Below are 25,993 nucleotides of genomic sequence, written 5' to 3' on the forward strand. Positions count from 1 at the left end.
AACCCGGGTCTAGACTTTCAATTAGGAAAGGTAGTAGCTGGGGGAAAATCCCCGGCAGAAGTTTTCCTTGTTTAGATTTCTTGTTGTTTTTCCTTTAAGAATAAACAACAAGGTCCCGCATCGCAAGACTCATTGGGACAGAAAAGCGTTCTAAGAACGCATTCAAGTGAAATGAATTACTCTTGGAAACAATTGAGTTGTTTTGATTGTAGTGAAACCTTTTAAATAAATAAAACTTACAAGAATTTTTTTGTTAAAAATTTGAAAAATCTCGAGTTGCATAATTGGTGGATCTGTTTTATGTTTTAGTTTCGTATGGGTTGTTGAGTTTTCATACAGGAACCGGAAATGCCCAATAAAGAGCGAACTTCGAAACAAGTGTTCCACGCGTGGAAAAACAAGGTCGGAAGTTTGAAATCAACGAGCTTGGCGGCAGCTGGTGAAACAAGGGATTAAGTTTGGTTTTCTTTCAATTTTGGAAAAAAAAAACCGATTCGGCTCAATGGTTTGTTTGAAATATACTGAATATACTTTGCCAGCGGCTTTGGCATAGTGTTTAAAGTTCAATTCATCTACGTCGAGGTTTATGACATCAAATCTCGGTTCTAAATCAATTTATCTTCTTTTTTTTTTCAAAGTAGTGTTTGGATTTTTCTTGATATCCTGATATCAGAAATAAAACCCTGTAAAAAATCAAAAAATCTTTTGTTAAAAAAATCAATACAAACGTTCATCATTATTTTTGGTAAAACGGTTATATACTTTTGAACTTAGAGATATTCATCAATTTATGAATTTTGCTGAATTTTTTCATTCACTGTGTCAAATTTATTGAGTGTCTTGTCGATTCGCCTTAAAGTTAAATTAATTTCTCCGAATTCCTGCTTTCAACTCCAAGTTTATTTTCTTAAATAATTATTTCTTTTCTTTAATGAATCTGTTTTAGAATCAACTCTGAAAAATAATTTAACGCTTATATTCTAAGGAACATAACTAACATGAAGTTCTTAAAAAAATAATATAGCTTTCATCGATAAGACCGATAACAATATTTCTTCCTATTTCTGAAATTTATAGCATGTTTTGTGTAATAAAGTTGCTTAAAGTTTTGATCTCAAATTAAGCTCAGAATCCCGAAGAAACGCTTCTAAAGGCCAAAAAATGCATTTTAAAGTTGTGATCCAAGATTAAGCCCAGAATCCCGAAAAACGCTTCTTAAAGCCAGAAAATGCATTTTCAAGTTGTGTGATCCAAAATTAAGTTCAGAATCCAGAAAAAACGCTTCTCAAAGCCAAAAAATGTATTTTAAAGTTGTGATCCTAAGTTAGGCTAAGAATCTCGAAAAACGCTTCTAAAGGCCATAAAACACATTTTCAAGGCCAAAAAATGTATTTTAAAGTTATGATCCCAAATCAAGCTCACAATCCCGAAAAACGCTTCTAAAGGCCAGAAAACGTATTTTAAAGTTGTGATCCCAAATTAAGCTTAGAATCCCGAAAACGCTTCTTAAAGCCAGAAAACGCATTTTAAAGTTGTTATCCCTAATGAAGCTCAGAATCCCGAAAAAAATGCTTTTAAAGGCCAGAAAATGCATTTTAACGTTGCGATCCCAAATACAACTCAGAATACAGAAAAAACGCTTCTAAAGGACAGAAATCGCATTTTAAAGTTGTGATCCCAAATTAAGCTCAGAATCCCGAAAAGTTTCTAAAGGCCAGAAAACGCATTTGAAAGTTATGATCGAAAATTGTTTATTGATTTTTGAATATAAATCAACGGATCAAATTTAGATCCTGATGATAACTTAATTAAAGGTTACATATAAAAATTAACATAAATCTACGTTTCTCTGGACTTGTTCAATATGTTTCTACGGAAAACATTTCTGGGAACGCCAAAGTCAAAGTACTCCGAAAACGGTTGAAGGTTTTCAGGATGTCTATAAGAGCGCTGTTAGCCTCAAAGTTATTCAGCCGAACGGGAACGTTGAGTTGCAGATTCTGGTTTCTCAATCCTCGCGGTCGCACGTTGAGAGGAATAGCTTCCAGAGGCACGGGACTGTCAATCCTCGATGTGAGAAGATCCGCAACGACCAAAGCATGTGTAACGTTTTTTTGGACTTTAAGCGTGTCTAAGTCTATCAGCCGGCAACGATTCTCATAACTGGGCAAACGGGAAGGATCTTGCCAGTTCAGGTGTCGAAGGGCGTATCGCATATAGCGCCCCTGGATAGCCTAGATTCGTTCAACTCCATACTCAAGAACGGAACGGACCATGCTACAAAATAAGCTTTTTAAGCAGTGCACATCTTTAAATTCTTTAGCCACGCGAAACAAGAAACCAAGATTTCTGGAGGCTTTGTCTACAACGTAGTTCGTGTGAGTCTTGAACTTAAGCCGTTGATCGAGAATAATATTCAGATCATTGACTTGGCCAACCCGGGAGATTATTTCATCCCCGAGAATGTACTCAGCATAAAGAAGGTGCCGCTTGCGAGAAAAAGAAATAATCGAGCATTTACTGTGATTTAGTGGCAGGCAGTTGTAGTCGCACCAGTCAGCAAAAATATTGAACTGCCCTTGCAGGAAATCGATGTCGTCTATGGTAAATTGATGGTGTGATACAGTTTAAAATCATCGGCATAAGCGAGTTTTGGGCCATCGAGAAGCGAGAGAACACCATTAAAATAGATGACGAAAATTATTGGTCTTAAATGGCTTCCTTGCGGCACTCCGGAAGAGCCGAGAAACTGTCTCGAGAAGGATTTTCCAGTATGAACGGACAACTTTCGTCCCGTTATCAACCGCAGTAGACAAATCTGTATAGATAGCGTCGGTTTGGGTCGTCATGGCATAGCTTTTTTGTACAAAAATTGTGAACGTCAATAAATTTATGGTAGTTGATCGTTTAGGCTTGAAACCGTGCTGATCGTTTAAAAAGTTGTGCTTGCAGAATGAAAAAATGGGATCCAATACAACCACCTCAAACAGTTTTGCAATAGCACACAGAGCTGAGATTCCACAGTAGTTGTTAATATCTTTCTTATCTCCCTTTTTGTAAACAGGAAACATATATGCTTCTTTCCACAAAGCGGGGAAGATAGCACAGTCCAGTGATGCTTGAAAGATATGCCTGATAGGTGTTAGCAGATGAGGCATAAACCGTTTGAAAAAAGTAGCAGGTATTCCAGCTATTAGAGTAGAGTAGAGTTATTGAGTTTGGCGGTTGCTTTTAAGATAGCTGCATAGTCGACGAGAATACCATTTATTGAAGAGTCTAGAGGTGAGACATTACTCATAGCCCTGGTCAGTTGCTCTGCAGAAATGGACCCGCTTGTGAAAATGCTCGAAAATTTCTCAGCGAACAGATTACAGATTCCAGGGTCAGTGCTAGCAATATCGCCGTCCAGGCACATGTGGGATGGAAGTCCGGATTCTTTTCGCTGGCTTTTGACATACTTCCAGAACGACTTCGGACTGCTCTTGAAATGCTTATTGTAGTTTTGGAGAGCGCACTTTTTAGCAATTTTTTGTCGTTGCAGTTCTTTAGTAACCCCGGGAGTTCATAGATTACCATAAACGTTGCTTTTTGGTACATGACGATCGATAGTGTAGTTGAGAATAATTGGAGAACGGTTGCCATGGACCGAGTGAATTTTAGGAATTATGTTCGTCAAGTTATGTCGTGAGACGGTATACTATGTAAATAAAATAGTTAAGAATATTTGAAAATATTTCGGCAGCTGCGTTAGGATCAGAAAAATATAGTTCATCTTGCCAGTTGAAAGAATCCAGAACGAGGGAGATAGCTACAAAGTCGGCATTCTTGATATCATGATAGAAGAATCTTGTTTTATCTGCGGGAGCAAATATCCTGGCAACATCGAGTGAGATCACTAAGGCGGGAATATGTGGGATAGGCTTAACAAGGGGAGCAGGAGCTAAATCGATTTTTGGATTTCTAAACCCTTCGTTGACAAAGCAAAGGTCGAGCAAACGACCGTTTTCGTTTTCGATATTGTAGATTTGACGCAGAGTCGCTGTACTTAAGCTGTCTAAAAAGGTGTTGGAGGATGCCGAAAACGAAGAATGTATGGGATCCGGAAATAGAAAGCCACTTCACGAAGAACACCATTTCAAACCGGGCAAATAGAAATCACCAATAACGAGTATGTCATCTTCGGGAGGGGAGAGCACATAGAGCTAACTTTGGTTAGGCAGCGCGAGAAAGATTCAGCTAACACCTGATCTCTGGAACGATCGGGAGGCACGTACACTACGCACAAGTAAAGTTTCCGGTCACCGAGATCGATGCGGGTCCATAAAAGTTCCAAATCTTCCCAGTCTTCGATTAGCATAGCAGGGAATTCAGATTTCACAGCAAGGAACACTCCACCTCCGGTTGACTTTGTGCTGTTTAATGGACTACGCTCGCATCGGAAGACTGTATAGTCCGGACTGATAATCTGACTGGAAAGCGTGCGGTCATTCAGCCATGTTTCAGTGAAGGCGATGATGTCATAGCTGGAGCACGATATAGTAAGCAGGTAATCGACAACACACGAATTTACACCACCGACATTCTGATAGAAGAAACTGATGGAGTCAGATGATTCGGGTGCAAGACGGATCACGCGGAGAAGAACGGTCAATGACAGCATACTTGTCTAAAAGTGCAGGTTGGAGAACCCTTTGGCAACAGACGAACTCAGGGTCGAGAGACTGTTGACGCAGGCAGAAAACAGCGCGACTGAGTCGAAGGGATCAGCAGTCTCCTTAATACCTAATTCGTTGCGCCCCGAAGCTGGAAACCCAGTAGAGATAGTAGCAGGAGCGTCGTACGGATGATTTTGTGAGATGGATCTGTGGTAAAGCGGAAACTGGGAACGCGAGCAGGATGGTTTGGTCGTAATGGGGTACTTGCCTGTAAAATTGATCTGGAGAACCCCCTCGCCTCCAACGAACTCAGGGCCAGGACGACTGATGACGCTGGCAGGAAACAGCGCGACTGAGTCGAAGGGCTCCGGGGTCTCCAAAGAACTCAAATCGATGCGTCCTGGTGTTGAAGCTCATGAAGAAACCCAAGAGTGTTGCTGGTCATTGTAGAATCTGTGATTGGTTGAAATTTCATCACAACAGGGAAAGTGTTCCAGAAGAATATGAGTACTTGCCTGGAAAAGTAGGCTGGAGGACCTCATTGCCACTATCTAACTCAGGGCTTGGATAGCTGAAGACGCTGGCTGGAAACTGCGCGACTGAGTCGAGGTGCTTTGAGGCCTCCCAAGCGCCAAGATAATTGCGTCCCAGTGATGAACCCCAAGCATCGCTGGCTTTTCCTCCAATATTTGAAGAATCGTCGTAAAACAATCTGCTGAGATTTAAGATTTCGTCATCGTCGTTGGCTGAAATAGGAGCCGAGTGGATACCATCATCCTCAAAAATGTTGGGAGAGCCTACATCAGGGTCGCTGAAGCCGTTGTGAATCGACCAGGGCCAAATACGGTCGGGGTAGTAGCATCCATAGGTTGAAAACGTTGAACCGTTGGGGCAGGAGTCAAAGGCTGTCGGTTGTAGTTTTTTGCCTGATCCACAAATTCCTGAAATAGCAACCCTGTAGGCCACGTCATGGGGTTCAATGCAGCATCTTTGTACAAAGGATCCAATCCAATTTTGAAAGACACATATTTACGGGTGGACCCATCAACTCCTTTCGGTAGCAGTTGTTTCGTTTCAACCGCTGTAGAAGGATTCAAGCAGCGGGATATTGTTTTGTCAACATCATCGTCCGTCATCTGCTGCTGGAGACCAGCTAGGTACAACCAGAACTTTGGTGTTGCGGCAGGAAGTACAATGAACGAGACTGATAGATCGCTAAGATCGACAGACTTAGTCCCGGTCATTGTGGAAAACACAAGCGAATGTCCATCATTGCCACGGTGACGTTTAATGTTCGAAGACGGATACGTTCGTGGTGTCCCTTTCAAAGCTGGAAACGAGAAAGCTGTGATCGGAGGATATTGCTTCAGCCATGTCATCGACAACTACAAGCTGTTGAGTAAGCTTGTAAAGCGCGGTTATTGGGACGGAATTTCCATCCGAGATCGAATTATCGTCTATATAACGGCGGGGTGTATATAAAAATGACCTTACCCTGTGTGAACAACTGCCTATTGAGGCGGATGTTGAATCCACAACACTGCTGGCTGATGTGGAAAAAATTGCCACAAAAACCACAAAATCATTAAAGATCAATTGACACTCTTCACACTGCTTCTTGTCTTTCGTGTTGGCCATTGTTTCTATGCGGAAAAGTTTCGAAAAAACTCCAAAATTTCAAAAAGTGCCAAATCAGTGCCAAAAAAAACTTTTTTTTTCGTTGAGGTTTTTTTCCCAGTTTCTCGTCTGTTCAGAAAGTATCTGTGCCACGCACGAAATCAAAACAGAACAAACGGCAACAGAGTGGCACCTAAACGACCAGATTTTCGGCACGGAACACACGAATCGGGCAGGACTCCACTTCTCACGGCGGCACAAGATACTGGGTACCACGTGCGACACCAGACGGAACGATATGATAATAAAAAACACAGTAAAACATCGCAAAGAAACGGAGCTCCGTAAGTACACAAATCAACAATTTTCTTTTTAGCTTTAGCTTCTTTCTAGCAAAAAAGGCCAGAAAATGTATTTTAAAGTTGTGATCCCAAATTGAGCTCAGAATCCTGAAAAAACGCCTCTAAAGTCCAGAAAATGCATTTTAAAATTGTGATCCCAAATTGAGCTCAGTACCCAAAAAAAAATGCTTCTAAAGGCCAGAAAACGCATTTTAAAGTTGTGATCCCAAATTAAATTCAGAATACAAAAAAAAAAACGCTTCTAAAGGCCAGAAAACGTATTTTAAAGTTGTGATCCCAAATTAAGCTCAGAATCCCGAAAAACGCTTCTAAAGGTCAGAAAATGCATGCAAAAGTTGTGATCCGAAATTAAGCTCAGAATCCTGAAAAAACGCTTCTAAAGGCCAGAAATCGCATTTTAAAGTTGCGATCCCAAATTTTGCTCAGAATTCCGAAAAAACGCTTCTAAAGGCCAGAAAACTCATTTTAAAGCTTTGATACCAAATTTAGCTCAGAATCCCGAAAAAACGCTTCTAAAGGTCAGAATATGCCTTTAACAGTTGTGATCACAAATTAAGCTTAGAATTCCGAAAAAATTCTTCTTAAAGCCAGAAAACTGAACTTGAAGTTGGGCCTTCAAGTGTAAGCTGGGGTTGGTATAGTTAGACGTGAAAATAAAAATGTCTTCATCTGTCCTGTTTTTTTTTTTTAGTTGTATGTTTTCACTTCAAAATCTTCAACAAAAAACAGCAAATCGTGATTAGAAATAAATTTTCTTACATCACTATGTTTTATTGAAAAGTACTAAAAAAAACTATTTGAACTAAAAATCAGCAAATTCCCTAGCATATAAACATTTGGAAGCAACTCTCATATTTTTTTCGTTGTAAACATCAAACTGGGACGTATCGCCCGGTCCATGAACCTTAGGTTTGAACGGCGCCTCCACCTCTTTATTGAGCAGCCCAATCCAGTTGACGCCTTGAAACCATGCGTGGCTTTTGATATCGCCGGATCCGTCTTTCAAATTACCAAAGCGTCGAGTTAGGTCCACATGAAGGATGTTCTTCACCAGATGCCGCAATGGTTCGCTAAAACTGGACGGAAAACGAAACTTTCCTTTGCAAATTTTCTCGAACAGTTGCATCTGATCGGCGGATCGCGAATAAAATGGCGTATATCCGGCCACCATTTCGTAGATCAGAATTCCGAAAGTCCACCAATCGACACTTTTCCCGTAGCCCTTCGATTGGATCACTTCCGGCGCCAAATACTCGGGCGTTCCACAAAGCGTCCAGGTTCGATCCTTAATTATTTTACAGAAACCAAAGTCGGTCACTTTGACGTAACCAGTGTGGTCGATCAGGATGTTCTCCGGTTTCAAATCCCTGTAAATCAGACTCAAGTGGTGGAGATACTCCAGGGCCAGTAGAACTTGTGCAGCGTAAAATTTTGCTTGATCCTCTCCAAACCTTCGACAGTTTCGCAGCAATGAAAACATTTCTCCCCCACAAATGAACGGCATCATCAGGTAGATGTACGAATTATCCTTGAAACAAGCCTCCAAATTCACCAAGAAGGGAAACTGTACACTCTGTAGAATTCGTTTCTCGTTGGCCGTGTGCTGCAACTGTTTATTCCGGACGATCGCTTCCTTGGACAGAATTTTCAGGGCAAAATAGAGTTCCGTGTTTTTCTTGCGCACCAAACGGACTACTCCGAAGGCTCCAGTCCCGATCGTTTTCAGAACGTCATAATCGTCCAAACTTGACAGCGGCAGCGATTTGGATGCTTCGTACCGTTTCTCGAACTCGCACTTCAACCGATTTAGGATAAGCTTGTAGTCACTGGCAGCAGTAAATTTAACGTGCGAAGCTGGCGATGATCCGGTTGAATTCAAAACCCCTTTAAGGATAACGGACCGAGGTTTGCTTCGAAAGGACGACGACTCGATTGACATGACGGAGGATTGTTTACCCTTTACACTAACGGCTAACTACGATGGGACTTTAAAAAACATTTTTTGTTCAAAATTTAGGACGATTTCGAACAGTATTTTCAACGGCCCAGTTGATAAAAAAAGATATTGACAAATTAAATTTAGTTAAACAATCAACAAAAATCGTAAAAAAAACACCCTTGAAGTGTTAAAATAACAACAAACTAAAACAAATTAGAATTCACAAAAAATACCAAAATTTACAAATTAACAATTATCCAAATTGTCACAAAAAACTCAAAAATTGTCATATTCTAATAAATTGAGACCCTTGAAGTCAACCAAATTCTCAAAATTGTAAAAAAACTGTCGAGTTTGTCAATTCGACAAATTTGACAATTTTTACAATTTTGACAATTTAGCCTATTTTGACAATTTTGACAATTTTGACAATTTCGATAATTTTGACAATTTTGACAATTTCGATAATTTTGACAATTTTGACAATTTTGACAATTTTGACAATTTTGACAATTTTGACAATTTTGAAAATTTTGACAATTTTGACAATTTTGACAATTTTGACAATTTTGACAATTTTGACAATTTTGACAATTTTGACAATTTTGACAATTTTGACAATTTTGACAATTTTGACAATTTTGCCAATTTTGCCAATTTTGACAATTTTGACAATTTTGACAATTTTGACAATTTTGACAATTTTGACAATTTTGACAATTTTGACAATTTTGACAATTTTGACAATTTTGACAATTTTGACAATTTTGACAATTTTGACAATTTTGACAATTTTGACAATTTTGACAATTTTGACAATTTTGACAATTTTGACAATTTTGACAATTTTGACAATTTTGACAATTTTGACAATTTTGACAATTTTGAAAATTTTGACAATTTTGACAACTTTGACAATTTTGACAACTTTGACAATTTTGACAATTTTGACAATTTTGACAATTTTGACAATTTTGACAATTTTGACAATTTTGACAATTTTGACAATTTTGACAATTTTGACAATTTTGACAATTTTGACAATTTTGACAATTTTGACAATTTTGACAATTTTGACAATTTTGACAATTTTGACAATTTTGACAATTTTGACAATTTTGACAATTTTGACAATCTTGGCAATTTTGACAATTTTGACAATTTTGACAATTTGGACAAATTTGACAATATTGACAATTTTGACAATTTTGACAATTTTGACAATTTTCACAATTTTCACAATTTTTACAATTTTGACAATTTTGACAATTTCGACAATTTTGACAATTTTGACAATTTTGACAATTTTGACAATTTTGACAATTTTGACAATTTTGACAATTTTGACAATTTTGACAATTTTTACAATTTTTACAATTTTGACAATTTAGACAATTTTGACAATTTTGAGAATTTTGACAATTTTGACAATTTTGACAAGTTTGACAATTTTGACAATTTTTACAATTTTGACAATTTTGACAATTTTGACAATTTTGACAAATTTTGACAATTTTCACAATTTTGACCATTTTGACAATTTTGACACTTTTGACAATTTTGACAATTTTGACAATTTTGACAATTTTGACAATTTTGACAATTTTGACAATTTTGACAATTTTGACAATTTCGACAGTTTTGACAAATTTGACAAATTTGACAAATTTGACAATTTTGACAATTTTGACAATTTTGACCATTTTGACAATTTTGACAATTTTGTCAACTTTGATGATTTAGTCAGTTTTGAAAATTTTGACAATTCCGAAAATTTTAAAATTGTCAGGGTTGACAAAATCGACAAAATTGACAACAATGACAAAAATCGGAAAAATTTATTACAATGATAAAAATGACAAAAATGACAACAATGACAAAAATGACAAAAATGACAAAAATGACAAAAATGACAAAAATGACAAAAATGACAAAAATGACAAAAATGACAAAAATTACAAAAATTACAAAAACTACAAAAATGACAAAAATGACAAAAATAAAAAAAATGACCAATATGACAAAAATGACCAAAAATGACAAAAATGACAAAAATGACAAAAATGACAAAAATGACAAAAATGACAAAAATGACAAAAATGACAAAAATGACAAAAATGACAAAAATGACAAAAATGACAAAAATGACAAAACTGACAAAAATGACGAAAATAACAAAAATAACAAAAATTACAAAAATGACAAAATTGACAAAAATGAAAAAAATGACAAAACTGACAAAATTGACAAAATTGACAAAATTGACAAAATTGACAAAATTGACAAAATTGACAAAATTGACAAAATTGACAAAATTGACAAAATTGACAAAATTGACAAAATTGACAAAATTGACAAAATTGACAAAATTGACAAAATTGACAAAATTGACAAAATTGACAAAATTGACAAAATTGACAAAATTGACAAAATTGACAAAATTGACAAAATTGACAAAATTGACAAAATTGACAAAATTGACAAAATTGACAAAATTGACAAAATTGACAAAATTGACAAAATTGAAAAAATTGACAAAATTGACAAAATTGACAAAATTGACAAAATTGACAAAATTGACAAAATTGACAAAATTGACAAAATTGACAAAATTGACAAAATTGACAAAATTGACAAAATTGACAAAATTGACATAATTGTCAAAATTGACAAAATTGTTGCAAAATTGACAAAATTGACAAAATTGACAAAATTGCAAAATTGACAACATTAAAAAATTTATAAAATTGACAAAATTTACAAAATTTTCAAAGTTGACAAAATTGACAAAATTAACAAAATTGACAATATTGACAAAATTAACAAAATTGACAAAATTGACAAAATTGAGCTCATGTCATGCATCATAGCTCATGCAGCTTTGATTATTGCTTATATGAATTTTAGGATTTTTTTACGGTCGCCATATGTTAGAAAACATAGCTTTAATTGCTTGAGTAACGTATTTCAAGAATTTTGTTCATGAATCCAACAGTTGTCGAAAATTTTTATCCTATCTTTGGTCGTCTTCTAGAATTGGTTGAATACTTTAACGAAATTGACGCGACACCCTTACTTAATCCCAAATGCAAACGCCCACACTTGACAAAACGCCACCATCGAAAATTGTTCAATCCGCTGTAACAAAAATTGATTGAATGTTGTTATCACATGTTTGTAGCGAGCAAACACTTCACAGAGAATTGAGAGTGGCTGGGTGTGTGTATGATTGAGTGTGCTGCAGCATTCAATGCGATTGATAGGAAAAAATATGGTGGGACATAAAAAAATCCTGTAACCAAATCCAGGGGGACCAGAACCACCTTGAGGCCTCCCCATTTTTTGCCGGATTTGGTGGAAATTCGATTCCCATAACAATGTAACGAGTGCTGAGCTTTGGATGAAATCATCGAGGAGGTTCCTGCCTCAAGGATTGCTTCCTAGCTTCTGTGCTGGGGCCGGATGAGGAATTTTGTTCCTTTGAACCGGGATTGGATCGGTGATGATCAGGGTGAATGAGAAGGCCCGATTGGCAATTTGTTAGATTAAAGGTGAAACGCGTTTTCAGATTCATTCATTCCCGTTTTCAAAATATTTTCTGGAGTTTTTGAGACCAGTTTTATCTTTGAATATCATTCAAACTTTTGTTATATTACTTGAATACTTGTATCTATAAAAACAAGCTTACAAACGTCTAAAGATTGATCCTTTAATTCTTTTAATTTTATTCTGATTGACTTGATAAAAAGTAGCATAAAAGATCAAATTAGGAACAATTTGAAAACCAAAAATAAAGATTTCCCTTAAGCTAAATTCGTCATCAACTTGTACTCAAAAAAAAAAACAAATATTTTATCTGGATTCCACCGAACTTGGAAGCTGTCGTCTTCTAAATTTCCCCCTACTTAAGACAAACTTCACCTGCACTAATACTTAGGAACCATTAACAGAAACATTTCGAGCTGTAAAAATCGTTTTCCAGATAATTTCAAACATAACAAAATAAGCAAAAACCCCCCGGGCAGGATCTTTGGGAAAGAAGCTGTAATTTCCGACTCGGTTTCTGGTCTCTCGTGGACACTCATATTTTATTTATTTTCCAAGCTGGAACAAAGCCAATTTCCGGGAGCAGAGAAAAAGAAGTGGGGCTGACGATGAAAAATTAATCTCATAACATGGCACTGGTCGTAATTGGTTTCCCCATTTGGGGTCCTTCAAGGACTCCTCAATGGATAAAGTTTAAATCTTTTTTTCGAAAATAAAAGATTTCTGTCATACTAAAATTTATAAGCCCAAGATTCAATTCTTGAATTGACATTTAATTCATCAATCTTTAACCAGGAACATTTTTACCCAGAGCACACAAAACAACAGTACGATACGGTATTTGTATTTGTACATCAAATTTTCATCCCCTGTCAATGTTTGCCATTGGGAGCCAGTTTCGCATATTTGCTTCGCCAACCACCCAAAACACCCACTCGGCCATCACCTCGATCCTCTTTTAGGCACCCGAAAAATGTTAAAAGCCACGGTAAATTAAGTTTCCCCCGTCCACGAGGGCGGAAGCTGCCCGGAATGATTGACACTATCGACATCCGGAAAAGGGAAGAATTGTAACGATCCGTCCGTCTCGTTCTATAAATAATTAATTTTTGATTGGAAATATTGGTCACAATTGACGACGGCAACGAACATCAAGTGACATCGAGAGCTGGGTGACGAAAAACAGAATTCTCGGAATTTAACTGGTGTTGCAGTTAAATGGAATGAATGGAAGGTTTATCAATAATTTGAGACGACACAAATTGAATAGCTTTGGTACAATTTCGTAGTTGATAAATATTGAAATAGCAACAGTTTTGGGCAGATAAAATAACAAAATGATATCATCACGGAATTATCACAAAAATAATTATTAAAATGGGAAAAGTTTAAAATAGATGAAAAAGATTGTGTTGCTTTGCCAATTTTGCTAAATTTGTAAATTTTGTCAAATTTTGTAAAATTTATCAATTTTGCAAATTTTGTCAAATTTGTAAATTTTTTTAATTTTGACAATTTTGTCAATTTTGTGAATTTTGTCAATTTTATCAATTTTGTCAATTTAGTCAATTTTGTCAATTTTAAAAATTTTGTAAATTTTGTAAATTTTGTAAATTTTGTAAATTTTGTAAATTTTGTAAATTTTGTAAATTTTGTAAATTTTGTAAATTTTGTAAATTTTGTAAATTTTGTAAATTTTGTAAATTTTGTAAATTTTGTAAATTTTGTAAATTTTGTAAATTTTGTAAATTTTGTAAATTTTGTAAATTTTGTAAATTTTGTAAATTTTGTAAATTTTGTAAATTTTGTAAATTTTGTAAATTTTGTAAATTTTGTAAGTTTTGTAACATATGCGATTTACTAGGAAACGCATTCCAAAAAGTTTCGAGCGTGAGTACATACAAGGATGTTTTCCTGAACCACAAACGAGCCGTTGAATCAAACACATTATTCATTCCTGAGGATACAGGCCCTCACAATAAAAAATTCACCAGGTATGAGCTCGACGAAGCGCTAGAGGGATTGAAAGGCTCATCGCCAGGACCGGACAACGTTCACTATGCAATGATTAAGCACCTCCCTCCAGATGGAAAAGTTCTCCTCCTCGAAACCTACAACCGATTGTGGGAGGAGTCAGTTTACCCACAAGAATGGACGAAATCATACGTTGTACCCATCTTTAAAAACAAAGGTCTTCGTTCAGACCCACTGAACTATCGACCAATCTACTTAAACAGCTGCATAGGAAAAGTCCTAGAAAGGATGATAAATAATCGTCTCATGCATCTGCTAGAAACAAGAGGACTATTATACACCCACCAATATGCATTCCGGAAGGGAAGAAGTACAACTGACCACCTATGCACATTAGAGGAAAATATTCGTGAGGCGTTTAACAACAACAAAGTTCCGCAAGTAGCTTTTCTAGACGTAAGCAAAGCTTATGATACAACCTGGCGTAGGCTTTGCTTAGATCAACTAGGAAATCACAACATAGGTGGAAGAATGCTCCGTTATCTAGAAGAAATGCTTCGCTCTAGATCATTTCAAGTGATCGCCAACGGTAAAACATCTGGAACAAAAATTATGGAAACCGGCCTGTGTCAAGGCTCGGTACTGAGTGTCACCATGTTCTTAATAGCCATCAACACTCTCATCGATTATCTTCCCTCGAATGTAAAGTGCTTGATTTATGCTGACGATGTCATTCTTGTTGCAACGGGCGATAATGCTAAAGAAACAGAAGGTAAGCTGCAGACAGCCTGTCACCAATTAGAACTTTGGCAAACCAAAACAGGGTTCCAAATATCAGCTCAAAAAAGTGCATCCGTGGTTTTTCGCAACCCGCGTCATAAAAAACCAAAAACCGGAAATAAACTTACATTAAATGGAACTATCATGCCTCGCAAAGACAGCTACAAATGTTTGGGTGTAACATTCGACCAGCACTTAAAATTCCGATCTCACGTTGAAGAGGTGAAAGCAGCATGCCAACAGAGAGTCCTTTTTATACGTAGCGTAGCTGCTAGGGCCTGGGGAGGAGATCGTAACACGTTGATCAAACTCTATCATGCAACTGTAGTGGAAAAGCTCCTGTACGCAGCCCCAATCCTATCAGGAATCGACGATAAAGTCCTTAAAGCCCTAGATACAGTGCATAACGCAGGACTTCGAGCGATTATCGGAGCATTCAGAACGAGCCCTATTTTAAGCCTCCAAGCGGAAACAGGAATCCCCAGCTTAAAATCATTGATCAATCAGCGCACTATGCTCTACACAATCCGTCGAGCAGCTGTTGAATGCATTGAGGAAATGATCGCAGTAGAAGACACTACAAGCGAGGACAGCGGCGACAGCAGCAGTAGCGACGCAGATGTAAGTTCTGGCGAAAGGTGGGGTGAACGAATCAGATCCCGATCCCATCCCAATTCTTATCGAATCAGAGGACAAAATATGATGAATGAACTAGATCTCAGCCTGCCAAGAGCAACTTGCTTCAAGATTCCAGTGTGCCCGCCATGGCAAAGATCCAAGCTCCACGTTGACAAAAGCCTCCACTACAAACTATCCCAAGGTGCAACTGCGAATGAACTCAGGTGTATGTTCAACGAACTTAAAGAATCGGAGTATCGTATCCATAAAATGATTTTCACGGATGGATCGAAACAAGCGTCAAAATGTGGATTTGGAATTGTTAGTGAAGAGTTCGTTTTCCGAAAACGTCTAAGCAATATATGCAGTATATTTGCAGCCGAAAGTGAAGCAGTCGAAAAAGCATTGTTGTGGATAGTCGACCAGCAAAGACCTCAAGCATATCTGTTGTGTACCGATTCTATGAGCGTGATAAACAACCTTGAAAAGTGCAAGATAAACTCTAGATGGAAGGACAGCATACAAAACCTGCATAATCGGATCACTCAAGTAGGCGCAGAAATCATATTTTGCTGGGTCCCCAGTCATATCGGGATCCCAGGAAATGAGAGGGCTGATCGTGAAGCAAAAAGAGCTTTGGATCTTCCACTAGCAGAACAAGAAACCGTTGAATTTAAGGAAGTGCGGAAAGTTGTGAAAACACAAATCACACATAAATGGCAGATGGAGTGGCACAGAAATTTAAATAATAAACTACGTGAAGAGAAGAACACTGTTCTACCGTACAAATCAGTGTTCTCAGGAAAAAGGAGAGACGACGTTATTTTAGCCCGCCTGCGGATCGGACATACACTGCTCACCCACGCGTTCCTCTTGGATAGAGTCGATTGTCCATTATGCCCGAGATGTAACGAAACTCTAACTGTAAAGCACATCATCGTAAACTGTCCACAACTAGAAGAGGAACGGAGAAAGCATGGCATCCCAGAAAACCTACGTGAAGCATTATCAGACGACAGCGATATGGCGGAAAAAGTGATAAAATATTTAAAAACCCTCCAATTCTATGAAAAAATTTAAAAATGTATTGTAATTTTCGAAAAAGTTTTATGGACCCGAATGATAAAAAAGGTCCCTAATAAAAAAAAAAAAAAAAAGTTTTGTAAATTTTGTAAATTTTGAAAATTTTGTAAATTTTGTAAATTTTGTAAATTTTGTAAATTTTGTAAATTTTGTAAATTTTGTAAATTTTGTAAATTTTGTAAATTTTGTAAATTTTGTAAATTTTGTAAATTTTGTAAATTTTGTAAATTTAGTAAATTTTGTAAGTTTTGTAAATTTTGTAAATTTTGTAAATTTTGTAAATTTTGTAAATTTTGTAAATTTTGTAAATTTTGTAAATTTTGTAAATTTTGTAAATTTTGTAAATTTTGTAAATTTTGTAAATTTTGTAAATTTTGTAAATTTTGTAAATTTTATAAATTTTGTAAATTTTGTAAATTTTGTAAATTTTGTAAATTTTGCAAATTTTGTAAATTTTGTAAATTTTGTAAATTTTGTAAATTTTGTAAATTTTGTAAATTTTGTAAATTTTGTAAATTTTGAAAATTTTGTAAATTTTGTAAATTATGTAAATTTTTGTAAATTTTGTAAATTTTGTAAATTTTGTAAATTTTGTAAATTTTGTAAATTTTGTAAATTTTGTAAATTTTGTAAATTTTGTAAATTTTGTAAATTTTGTAAATTTTGTAAATTTTGTAAATTTTGTAAATTTTGTAAATTTTGTAAATTTTTTAAATTTTTTAAATTTTTTAAATTTTGTAAATTTTTGTAAATTTTGAAAATTTTGTAAATTTTTGTAAATTTTGTAAATTTTGTAAATTTTGAAAATTTTGTAAATTTTGTAAATTTTGTAAATTTTTTAAATTTTGTCAATTTAGTAAATTTTGTCAATTTTGTAAATTTTGTAAATTTTGTAAATTTTGTAAATTTTGTAAATTTTGTAAATTTTGTAAATTTTGTAAATTTTGTAAATTTTGTAAATTTTGTAAATTTTGTAAATTTTGTAAATTTTGTAAATTTTGTAAATTTTGTAAATTTTGTAAATTTTGTAAATTTTGTAAATTTTGTAAATTTTGTAAATTTTGTAAATTTTGTAAATTTTGTAAATTTTGTAAATTTTGTAAATTTTGTAAATTTTGTAAATTTTGTAAATTTTGTAAATTTTATAAATTTTGTAAATTTTGTAAATTTTGTAAATTTTGTAAATTTTGTAAATTTTGTAAATTTTGTAAATTTTGTAAATTTTGTAAATTTTGTAAATTTTGTAAATTTTGTAAATTTTGTAAATTTTGTAAATTTTGTAAATTTTGTAAATTTTGTAAATTTTGTAAATTTTGTAAATTTTGTAAATTTTGTAAATTTTGTAAATTTTGTAAATTTTGTAAATTTTGTAAATTTTGTAAATTTTGTAAATTTTGTAAATTTTGTAAATTATGTAAATTTTGTAAATTTTGTAAATTTTATAATTTTTGTAAATTTTGTAAATTCTGTAAATTTTGTAAATTTTGGAAATTTTGTACATTTTTTAAATTTTGTAAATTTTGTAAATATTGTAAATTTTGTAAATATTGTAAATTTTGTAAATTTTGTCAATTTTGTCAATTTTGTAAAGTTGGTAAATTTTGTAAATTTTGTCACTTTTGTCAATTTTGTTAATTTTTTAATTATGTCAATTTTGTCAATTTTGTCAATTTGATCAATTTAGTGAATTTTGTAAATTTTGTAAATATTGTAAATTTAGTAAATTTTGTAAATTTTTTAAATTTGGTAAATATTGTCAATTTTGTCAATTAGGTAAATTTTGTCAATTTTGTCAATTTTTTTAATTTTGTCAATTTTGTGAATTTTGTCAATTTGATCAATTTAGTCAATTTTGTCAATTTTTTCAATTTTGTAAATATTGTCAATTTAGTCAATTTTATCAATTTTGTCAATTTGGTCAATTTGGTCAATTTGGTCAATTTGGTCAATTTGGTCAATTTGGTCAATTTTGTCAATTTTGTCAATTTTGTCATATTTTTCAATTTTGTCAATTTTGTCAATTTTGTCAATTTTGTCAATTTTGTCAATTTAGTTAATTTTGTAAATTTTGTCAATTTTGTCAATTTTGTCAATTTTGTCAATTTTGTCACTTTTGTCAATTTTGTCAATTTTGTCAATTTTGTCAATTTTGCCAATTTTGTAAATTTTGTAAATTTTGTCAATTTTGTCAATTTGGCCAATTTTTTCAGTTTTGTCAATTTTGTCAATTTTGTCAATTTTGTCAATTTTGTCAATTTTGTCAATTTCGTCAATTTTGTCAATTTTGTCAATTTTGTCAATTTTGTCAATTTTGTCAATTTTGTCAATTTTGTCAATTTTGTCAATTTTGTCAATTTTGTCAATTTTGTCAATTTTGTCAATTTTGTCAATTTTGTCAATTTTGTCAATTTTGTCAATTTTGTCAATTTTGTCAATTTTGTCAATTTTGTCAATTTTGTCAATTTTGTCAATTTTGTCAATTTTGTCAATTTTGTCAATTTTGTCAATTTTGTCAATTTTGTCAATTTTGTCAATTTTGTCAATTTTGTCAATTTTGTCAATTTTGTCAATTTTGTCAATTTTGTCAATTTTATCAATTTTGTCAATTTTGTCAATTTTGTCAATTATGTGAAATTTGTGAATTTTGTCAATTTTGACAATTTTGACAATTCTGACAATTTTGACAATTTTGACAATTTTGACAATTTTACCATTTTGACAATTTTGACATTTTTGTCAATTTTTCAATTTTGTCAATTTTGTTATTTTTGACAATTTCGACAATTTTGATAATTTTGACAATTTTGACAATTTTGACAATTTTGACAATTTTGACAATTTTGACAATTTTGACAATTTTGACAATTTTGACAATTTTGACAATTTTGACAATTGTGTCAATTTTGATAATTTTGACAATTTTGACAATTTTGACAATTTCGGCAACTTTGACAATTTTGACAATTTTGACAATTTTGACAATTTTGACAATTTTGACAATATTTTCAATTTTGACAATTTATGACAATTTTGACAATTTTGACAATTTTGACAATTTTGACAATTTTGACAATTTTGACAATTTTCACAATTTAGACAATTTAGACAATTTTTACAATTCTTACAATTTTTACATGTTTTAAATTTTTTACATTTTTTTATAATTTTTACAATTTTTACAATTTTTCCAATTTTTACAACTTTGACAATTTTGTCAATTGGGATATTTTTGACAGTATAGATTTTGTTATTTTTGACAATGTTGACAATTTTGACAATTTACAATTTCACAGTTCTAATTTTTTCCCAAGATTCCCAGTAAGATCAAATTTCATGGGTTATTTCTTGAGTGACATTTCAAATTCGAATGATAGAAAATTTTCATAAGCATAAAATTACTGCTTCAATGAGTTGGAAAATGTTCACGATCCTTTTTGGCAAGATTATTTGATCTCCTCGAGCAGAAACGAAAAAAACCTTTACAAAAGTTAAAGTTTGCATATCTCTGTGTCCACTTCATGCATCCATTTAGCCAGTAGTACATTTTTTCACGTTCCTTCCTTGCTACCTGCCAGATATTTGAGAACGGAACCGATTTGAGTAACTTTTCAATGTTTCGCTCTCTGCTGCTTTACCGGAAGGAAGTTGGAGCTTTTTTTATGGTTTCAAGGTTTTTTTCTTCTTATTTTTTCTCCCAGACCCAGACTTTCAGAGTGCTCTAAACCCATCTCGTTTTTATAGGCAAATGGCAGAGCGTGAAACTTTAGCCAACCCTTACGCAAACCGGTGGAAAGTGGTTGTAAAATTTCAACAACCCGCCACACTCGTTTGGATAACATTTCCACCTTTCGTCGTCGTCGTCTGTTAAATGGGAAAAGGTAATGTTTACAGGGGTCCTCGGGTACAAAATGGCCCTAAGGATGCAGGAAGAAAAAAAAGGGATGCGGGGGCGGTCAAATTCAAGGCAAGCACATCATCACATAGTACCTTTGTTTTTTGAATATTTGAAATGGTATGAGGTTGAAGCACCATTATTGCAAATTTTTTCCCACCAACCGACACTCCGGGGAATAATTTCCAATCTACTTCCCCTTTTTACTACTTACTTTCCCATTGTTTGAGAACAAGAAGATGCCGTAAAACTTACTGTTTTAGTTTCGTATTGTGCTCGACGCCATCCTGAAACTTTCCAGCAAACTTATGTTTCACACAATCAGTATTAAAAAGTGAATATTCATAAATAATAATTCTTCGGAAAGTTTCGCCCTGCTCTGCCAGAGCACAATAAAGTTTACAATCCATAAATGACAAAGTAACTTCCAACAATAACTGTGAGCTACTCTCTTTTCGTTTTCGCTGATTGTTACAAGTTCGCTACACTGTTACTTGGAGCGCAGAATGGTTGATTCTTCGTGTGGAAATGAGATGATGAAAAAATGAGGAATCAGTGTGGGAAAGGGATCAATTTATAAATTTGAATTGAGTAGCATGTTTGAGAAACAGTTTCTCTAACAGACATAAAAAATTGTGGAAAGCAGAAAAAGTTTTTACTGATATTCTTTAAAATATGGAAGATCATCCTAAAATCCTAAAATTGAAGATTGTTAAAAGAAATCGAACAAGGCGAATCGTTTTCGAAGATTTTCTATGTTTTTTTCTAATCGGAATGAACAAAAATTTAACATATCCTTTAATTTTAAAGTTCCATTTAGTCATGTACTGGCTTAAACTGCTCCTCCATTATCGTTACTTTTTATGTGTCGTTTTTATTGGCATTTCCTACTGAAGAATTATGCTCGAGGGATGCATACAGCCCTATTAAGTGCCCCGTTTAAAGTTTTTATTTCGTTTGCTTCCTATCGAGTCTCTTTCCATGCTTTGTTTCATTGTTTTATGAATCTCATTAATTAGCATTTATATATTCCAATGCTGACTATTTAGCATTGCAAAAATAAAACAAAAAAAATATTCGCAGTCATTTTGTTCTGAGCATTTTTTTTTCGACACAAAAAATGTTCTGCCTTTTCAAGCTTGTGTGTATACAATTGCTTTCATAAATTAAACAAAAACACGATACAAGAACCGCCATTGAGTATACCAGTCAGAAAATTATAGAAATCATTTGATTGGCCTGTTAAGTAAACTTAAACCTGTAATAGTCCCATCTAACCCACCCTAAAGTATGGTTTTAAGTAAAGTGAGTAAACTCGTCCCACTTGTTTTTTTTTTAAAGAGGCACTCTATCCTAGGCACCTCTAATTGGCGATCTTTTAATGCGATATACCGTGAATCTTGCTATCTCCATTTTTTACGGTCGCCATAGAAGGATAACAAAAAATTCAGAGTGTCTTATGCAACAAAGCTTATACAAAAATAAACTATGCAAATTATATTTGTTATTTGATACTCAAAATTCGATGTTCTATTTTCCATATTTTTTAGATTATTTGGATAGGAAAAGTACTTATAAAATTCATGCAATACATTTAACATGAAACGAAAAAAAATTGAAAGCAGAATGACCTTAATGGGTTAAATTCCTATAAAAAAGGAAAAAAAAGCAGCTTCTAAAATAACAAAAATGGAAAATTTATTTAAAAAATTGAAATATGGTCAAGTTTTGTAAACATGTTCGATCTAGAGCCTGGTCAAGCTTCACAAAATCGATTCACGGCCATGTACTAGATTGAACATTTTTACATCATTTCAGCATATTTCATGTTTTTTCAATGAAAATAGCAATCTTAAGATCTACCCTTTTTTACGGGAAAAGCTGTATCTTTTTTGCAGTCATTGTACAGTTTCTAAATGTTGTGGATAGTTGAACTAGATTGTGTGAAAATTTCAGGAAAAAATATCAAACGAGACAGAAATGACAATGTTGAAAGAGAGTGCGCTGCATCACTGGGTTTAAATCTTTTTTTTTTAACAATACTGTACACGGTATCCACACGAAGTTTATAGAAAGATACGTTACAATACAACATTAACTGTGTTAAAATCTTGAAAAATGAAAATAGAATGGTGATAAATCGAAACATCACTGTAGTTTGCAATAGAATAAATTGAATTTTGTAAGAAAACCCCTGATCCTTGGACCACAAAAACTGTAAACATAAAGTAGAAAGTAATTAGCATACATAAAAAAAATGTAATTAAAATTAGTTAATATTGTTATTTTAAGCTTGAATTTTTTTTTGTTTATTTGTGATACTTTACCAACGCTTTGGCATTCGTGTCATTAAGCTTGAAATGGTAATCAATTCTAGTATAGAAAAGTTAGGCTAAGTAGAATATGTTCAAAAGGAATAAAGAAATTTAGTATCGTACATAACACACATTTGACTATGGGTCTCATTCAGTGCCGGATTAAGTCTTGGCATCCAGGCAATGTATCTAAAACCCGTACAAAATCCGGGCAACTGTTTTAGAAATTTCCAACCCAAACCGGACAACATTCGGGCATATTTGGTCAAAACTACAGAGTTATTCAAAAAAAAAATTAAGGAAAAAAAACACTCGAAATATTGTTCTTCTATCAAAATATATTATCAGATTTTGAATCTTATGGTAGGCTTTCAAAAAAATGTTCTTGATTATCCAGAAAAACTTGCTCAAGGGCATTTAGACGGAAGATATTTTTAGCTCAACGAGTCCATGCAGTAGAGTAGGGGTGGGCAACCTTTAAAACCAACGGGCCACTTGGAACTTTAAATTTTTACGGTGAGCCGCACTTTAAAAAAACACGGGTCAATAGTTTACAGAACTTTTTTTTGATAAGAATCACTCGAATAAAGAAATATAGCAAAAAGATCACTGCACACTAGACCGCTGCAAGCTTTGTATGAAAATTTCGAATATACATATTTTTACACCTTCCATAGCTTTTTGGGTTGCATTTACTGCCACAAATAGCCTACAAAATGGAAGCGATTCATTCAGTCCAGAAATAAGGCAACGAGTTTCAATTTAGAACGAAAACTGATATGGGAATACCAAATTTTTCATTTAAAAAAATCGCCACTGTACTGTATGTACCGAAAGTTCTAAAAAATACAATTTAGGATTTAAAAATTCCTTGTTTTTTGCAGTGCATTTCATGTGAACAAACCCTTAACCTAACTTTTTCCACAGAAAAGATATTCGATATTATGCAAAAAATAATTTTTCCGAAATATATATCTTTTAAAATTTAGCGTTTTTGACTGCTCGTGTTAAAGCTGTTTAACCGTAGGATGGAATAAAAAATCGCAAAAAAACTGCTTTGCACAGCCTATAAATTTGTTGATTTATTTAACCTTGACAAAACTTTTCTTGAAATTTGTGAAAGCTCTAGCCAGCAAAACCTGCCATTTTTGAATAATTTTGATTGAATTCAGATTTTTAATTTTGAAAAGGTTTTAACTTTTTCCATGAAATGCTTAGCTTCACCTCATGATACCAAAAAAAAGAAGCTTAAGAATAGGCAAAACCAATAACTAAAGACAAACTCTTAAGCTTATTTGAATTTTCTGGATGATTGCAAATGTAAATTTTCGATGAGATAAAAAAAAACCGCAAAATCAGTCAGTATCAAGTATTATATTATTTAAAGTTTTAAAGTTCAATATCTACCTTTTTTCTAACGCAAGTCAAACATGTCAGCCGAAATTGCTTTGGTCACTTCATAACTGAATTCACTTAATCTAAGTCAGTGGTTGTTTTCGAATGATAAAAATTGTTCACTAAATTTGAACTTTTTAGCCAAAATTCATTTTTTCTTTCTATAAAACATTTGCATTTTTTTTTTAAATAAAAATGCATAAAAACTTCTAGGGCATCCATAAATTATCTGGCGCTGCTAAGGGGGAGGGAGTAAGTTCGATCGTTACGAATTGTTACATAGGGGAATGGGGGAGGTTTGCCCAGCTCATGTAATATTTTTGCTTTAGAAAAAATTGTTCTAAAAATATTTGTACGTCGTTCCATGGCCGTAGGAACGGGGACATTTTCAGGAAGCCCCCCACGAGGGTCCAAAAAATGTCAAGCAAAATTGTCTTCTCTTAACTCAAAATTTTTAAATTATTAATTTTGAAGAATGACTAAGCTAAATCAAGAGTAACAATCTCGACTCAGAACTAAAACCAAAACCTCAAAATCATATCTCAGATCCACAATTATATTACAGTTTTTCAAAAGTTTTCTCACTTGTTGATAGATATTTAAAGACTGCACTCGATAAACGCTATCAAAAGTTCTTCACGAAAGAATTTGATACATTAATTTTGGGTACAGTCTTTATTCCCGAATTTCGAATTTTCAATAATATTAGATTCACTAAGGTTGTCTGGTTGCCCAGATTTTGCACGAATGTTTTCACTATATTTGCAAAATCAACGAAAAAATAAAATTGCGTGATAATATTTATGTATTTTGAGCCAAGTTCATTTAAATAATTTGGCTGATGTGTTTCGATGAAAAAAAAAACAACTCTTCGAGTTTTTTTCATAACTTTAATTGAAGAATTCCCAAATTTCACTTAAGGTTGCCAAGATTTTCGGTTGTAAACTTTAAAATCGAATACCCGGATTTTGCAAGGTTTTTAGGTAAAATAGCCCTAGTTTGTATCCAGTTTATTATTCTTGATTTTCAGTTAGGTTTATCATTGAAACAAAATTCTTATTCGAATCTTGGTTTTGCATTTAAAACTAAAATTAAATTCTTTTCTTGCTCGAAACTCATTATTCCGAAATACTTAAACAAAATAATTAAAAATTTTTACTTTGAATTCTTATGCAGAGTTTACACCTAAAAAAGATCCATAATGGTGGTCCAGAATTGAAATATCAGAGTTTCTTCATTCGGAATTTCCATTCGGATTTACTAGTTGAATTGCGAATAAATAATTGAAGAGAGAATTCATTTATAAAATCATAGATTCACAATTCAAATATGAGATTCATGGTTAACGATTTTTTTTTTTAAATGCGCTTTGGTTCATAATAATTGGGAAATTTGGATTGGAATTCAGATTCTGAAATAAACTTCAAATCAGGAATTTTATATTCTGATTTTCTTTCTTCAAGAATATACATTTTCATCGATAGGCCGAAAAAAAAATTTACAAAAATTAGGAATTCAGAATTTTTATTCAGGTTCAAAATGCAGAATTCAAATTTGGAATTTAAAATAAAATTCGAAACAGGTAAAAACCATCATTATAAAAAAGATATGAACTCATTTTCAAGATAGCATTCTTTGACAAATTTAAATTTTTATTGAAGTTTTTTTTAAAATAATTTTTGGAAATGTTGCATCACAAGTTAGCTCCTTGAATATAATAAAGCATAGACTAGAGTAGTAGAATAAGATAAACTCGTCATAAGTGTGAACAGAAAGTAAACGTCGTTGAAAACTAAAAAGCAATCTGGATTAACGTG

The 25,993-nt window shown here is 33.3% G+C and overlaps 2 protein-coding genes across 6 annotated transcripts in view; both read right to left on the bottom strand.

Annotated features, from left to right (window-relative positions):
- LOC129747268 (cytochrome b5 reductase 4) overlaps nt 1-25,993 on the bottom strand; it is a 257,924-nt gene that overhangs the window by 68,158 nt on the left and 163,773 nt on the right. The window lies entirely within an intron of this gene.
- Nucleotides 7,393-8,599, bottom strand: LOC129747270 (cAMP-dependent protein kinase catalytic subunit beta-like). Its single transcript, XM_055741385.1, has one exon. It carries the CDS (start codon nt 8,571-8,573, stop codon nt 7,437-7,439), a length of 1,137 nt encoding a protein of 378 aa, XP_055597360.1. The 5' UTR covers nt 8,574-8,599; the 3' UTR covers nt 7,393-7,436.

Source organism: Uranotaenia lowii, chromosome 2 (assembly GCF_029784155.1).
Source record: "Uranotaenia lowii strain MFRU-FL chromosome 2, ASM2978415v1, whole genome shotgun sequence".
In the NCBI taxonomy this organism is placed as follows: domain Eukaryota; kingdom Metazoa; phylum Arthropoda; class Insecta; order Diptera; family Culicidae; genus Uranotaenia; species Uranotaenia lowii.

What these genes read in the sequence shown, in the direction of transcription:
- LOC129747270 (XM_055741385.1), bottom strand. Translation starts at nt 8,573, where the DNA reads ATGTCAATCGAGTCGTCGTCCTTTCGAAGCAAACCTCGGTCCGTTATC.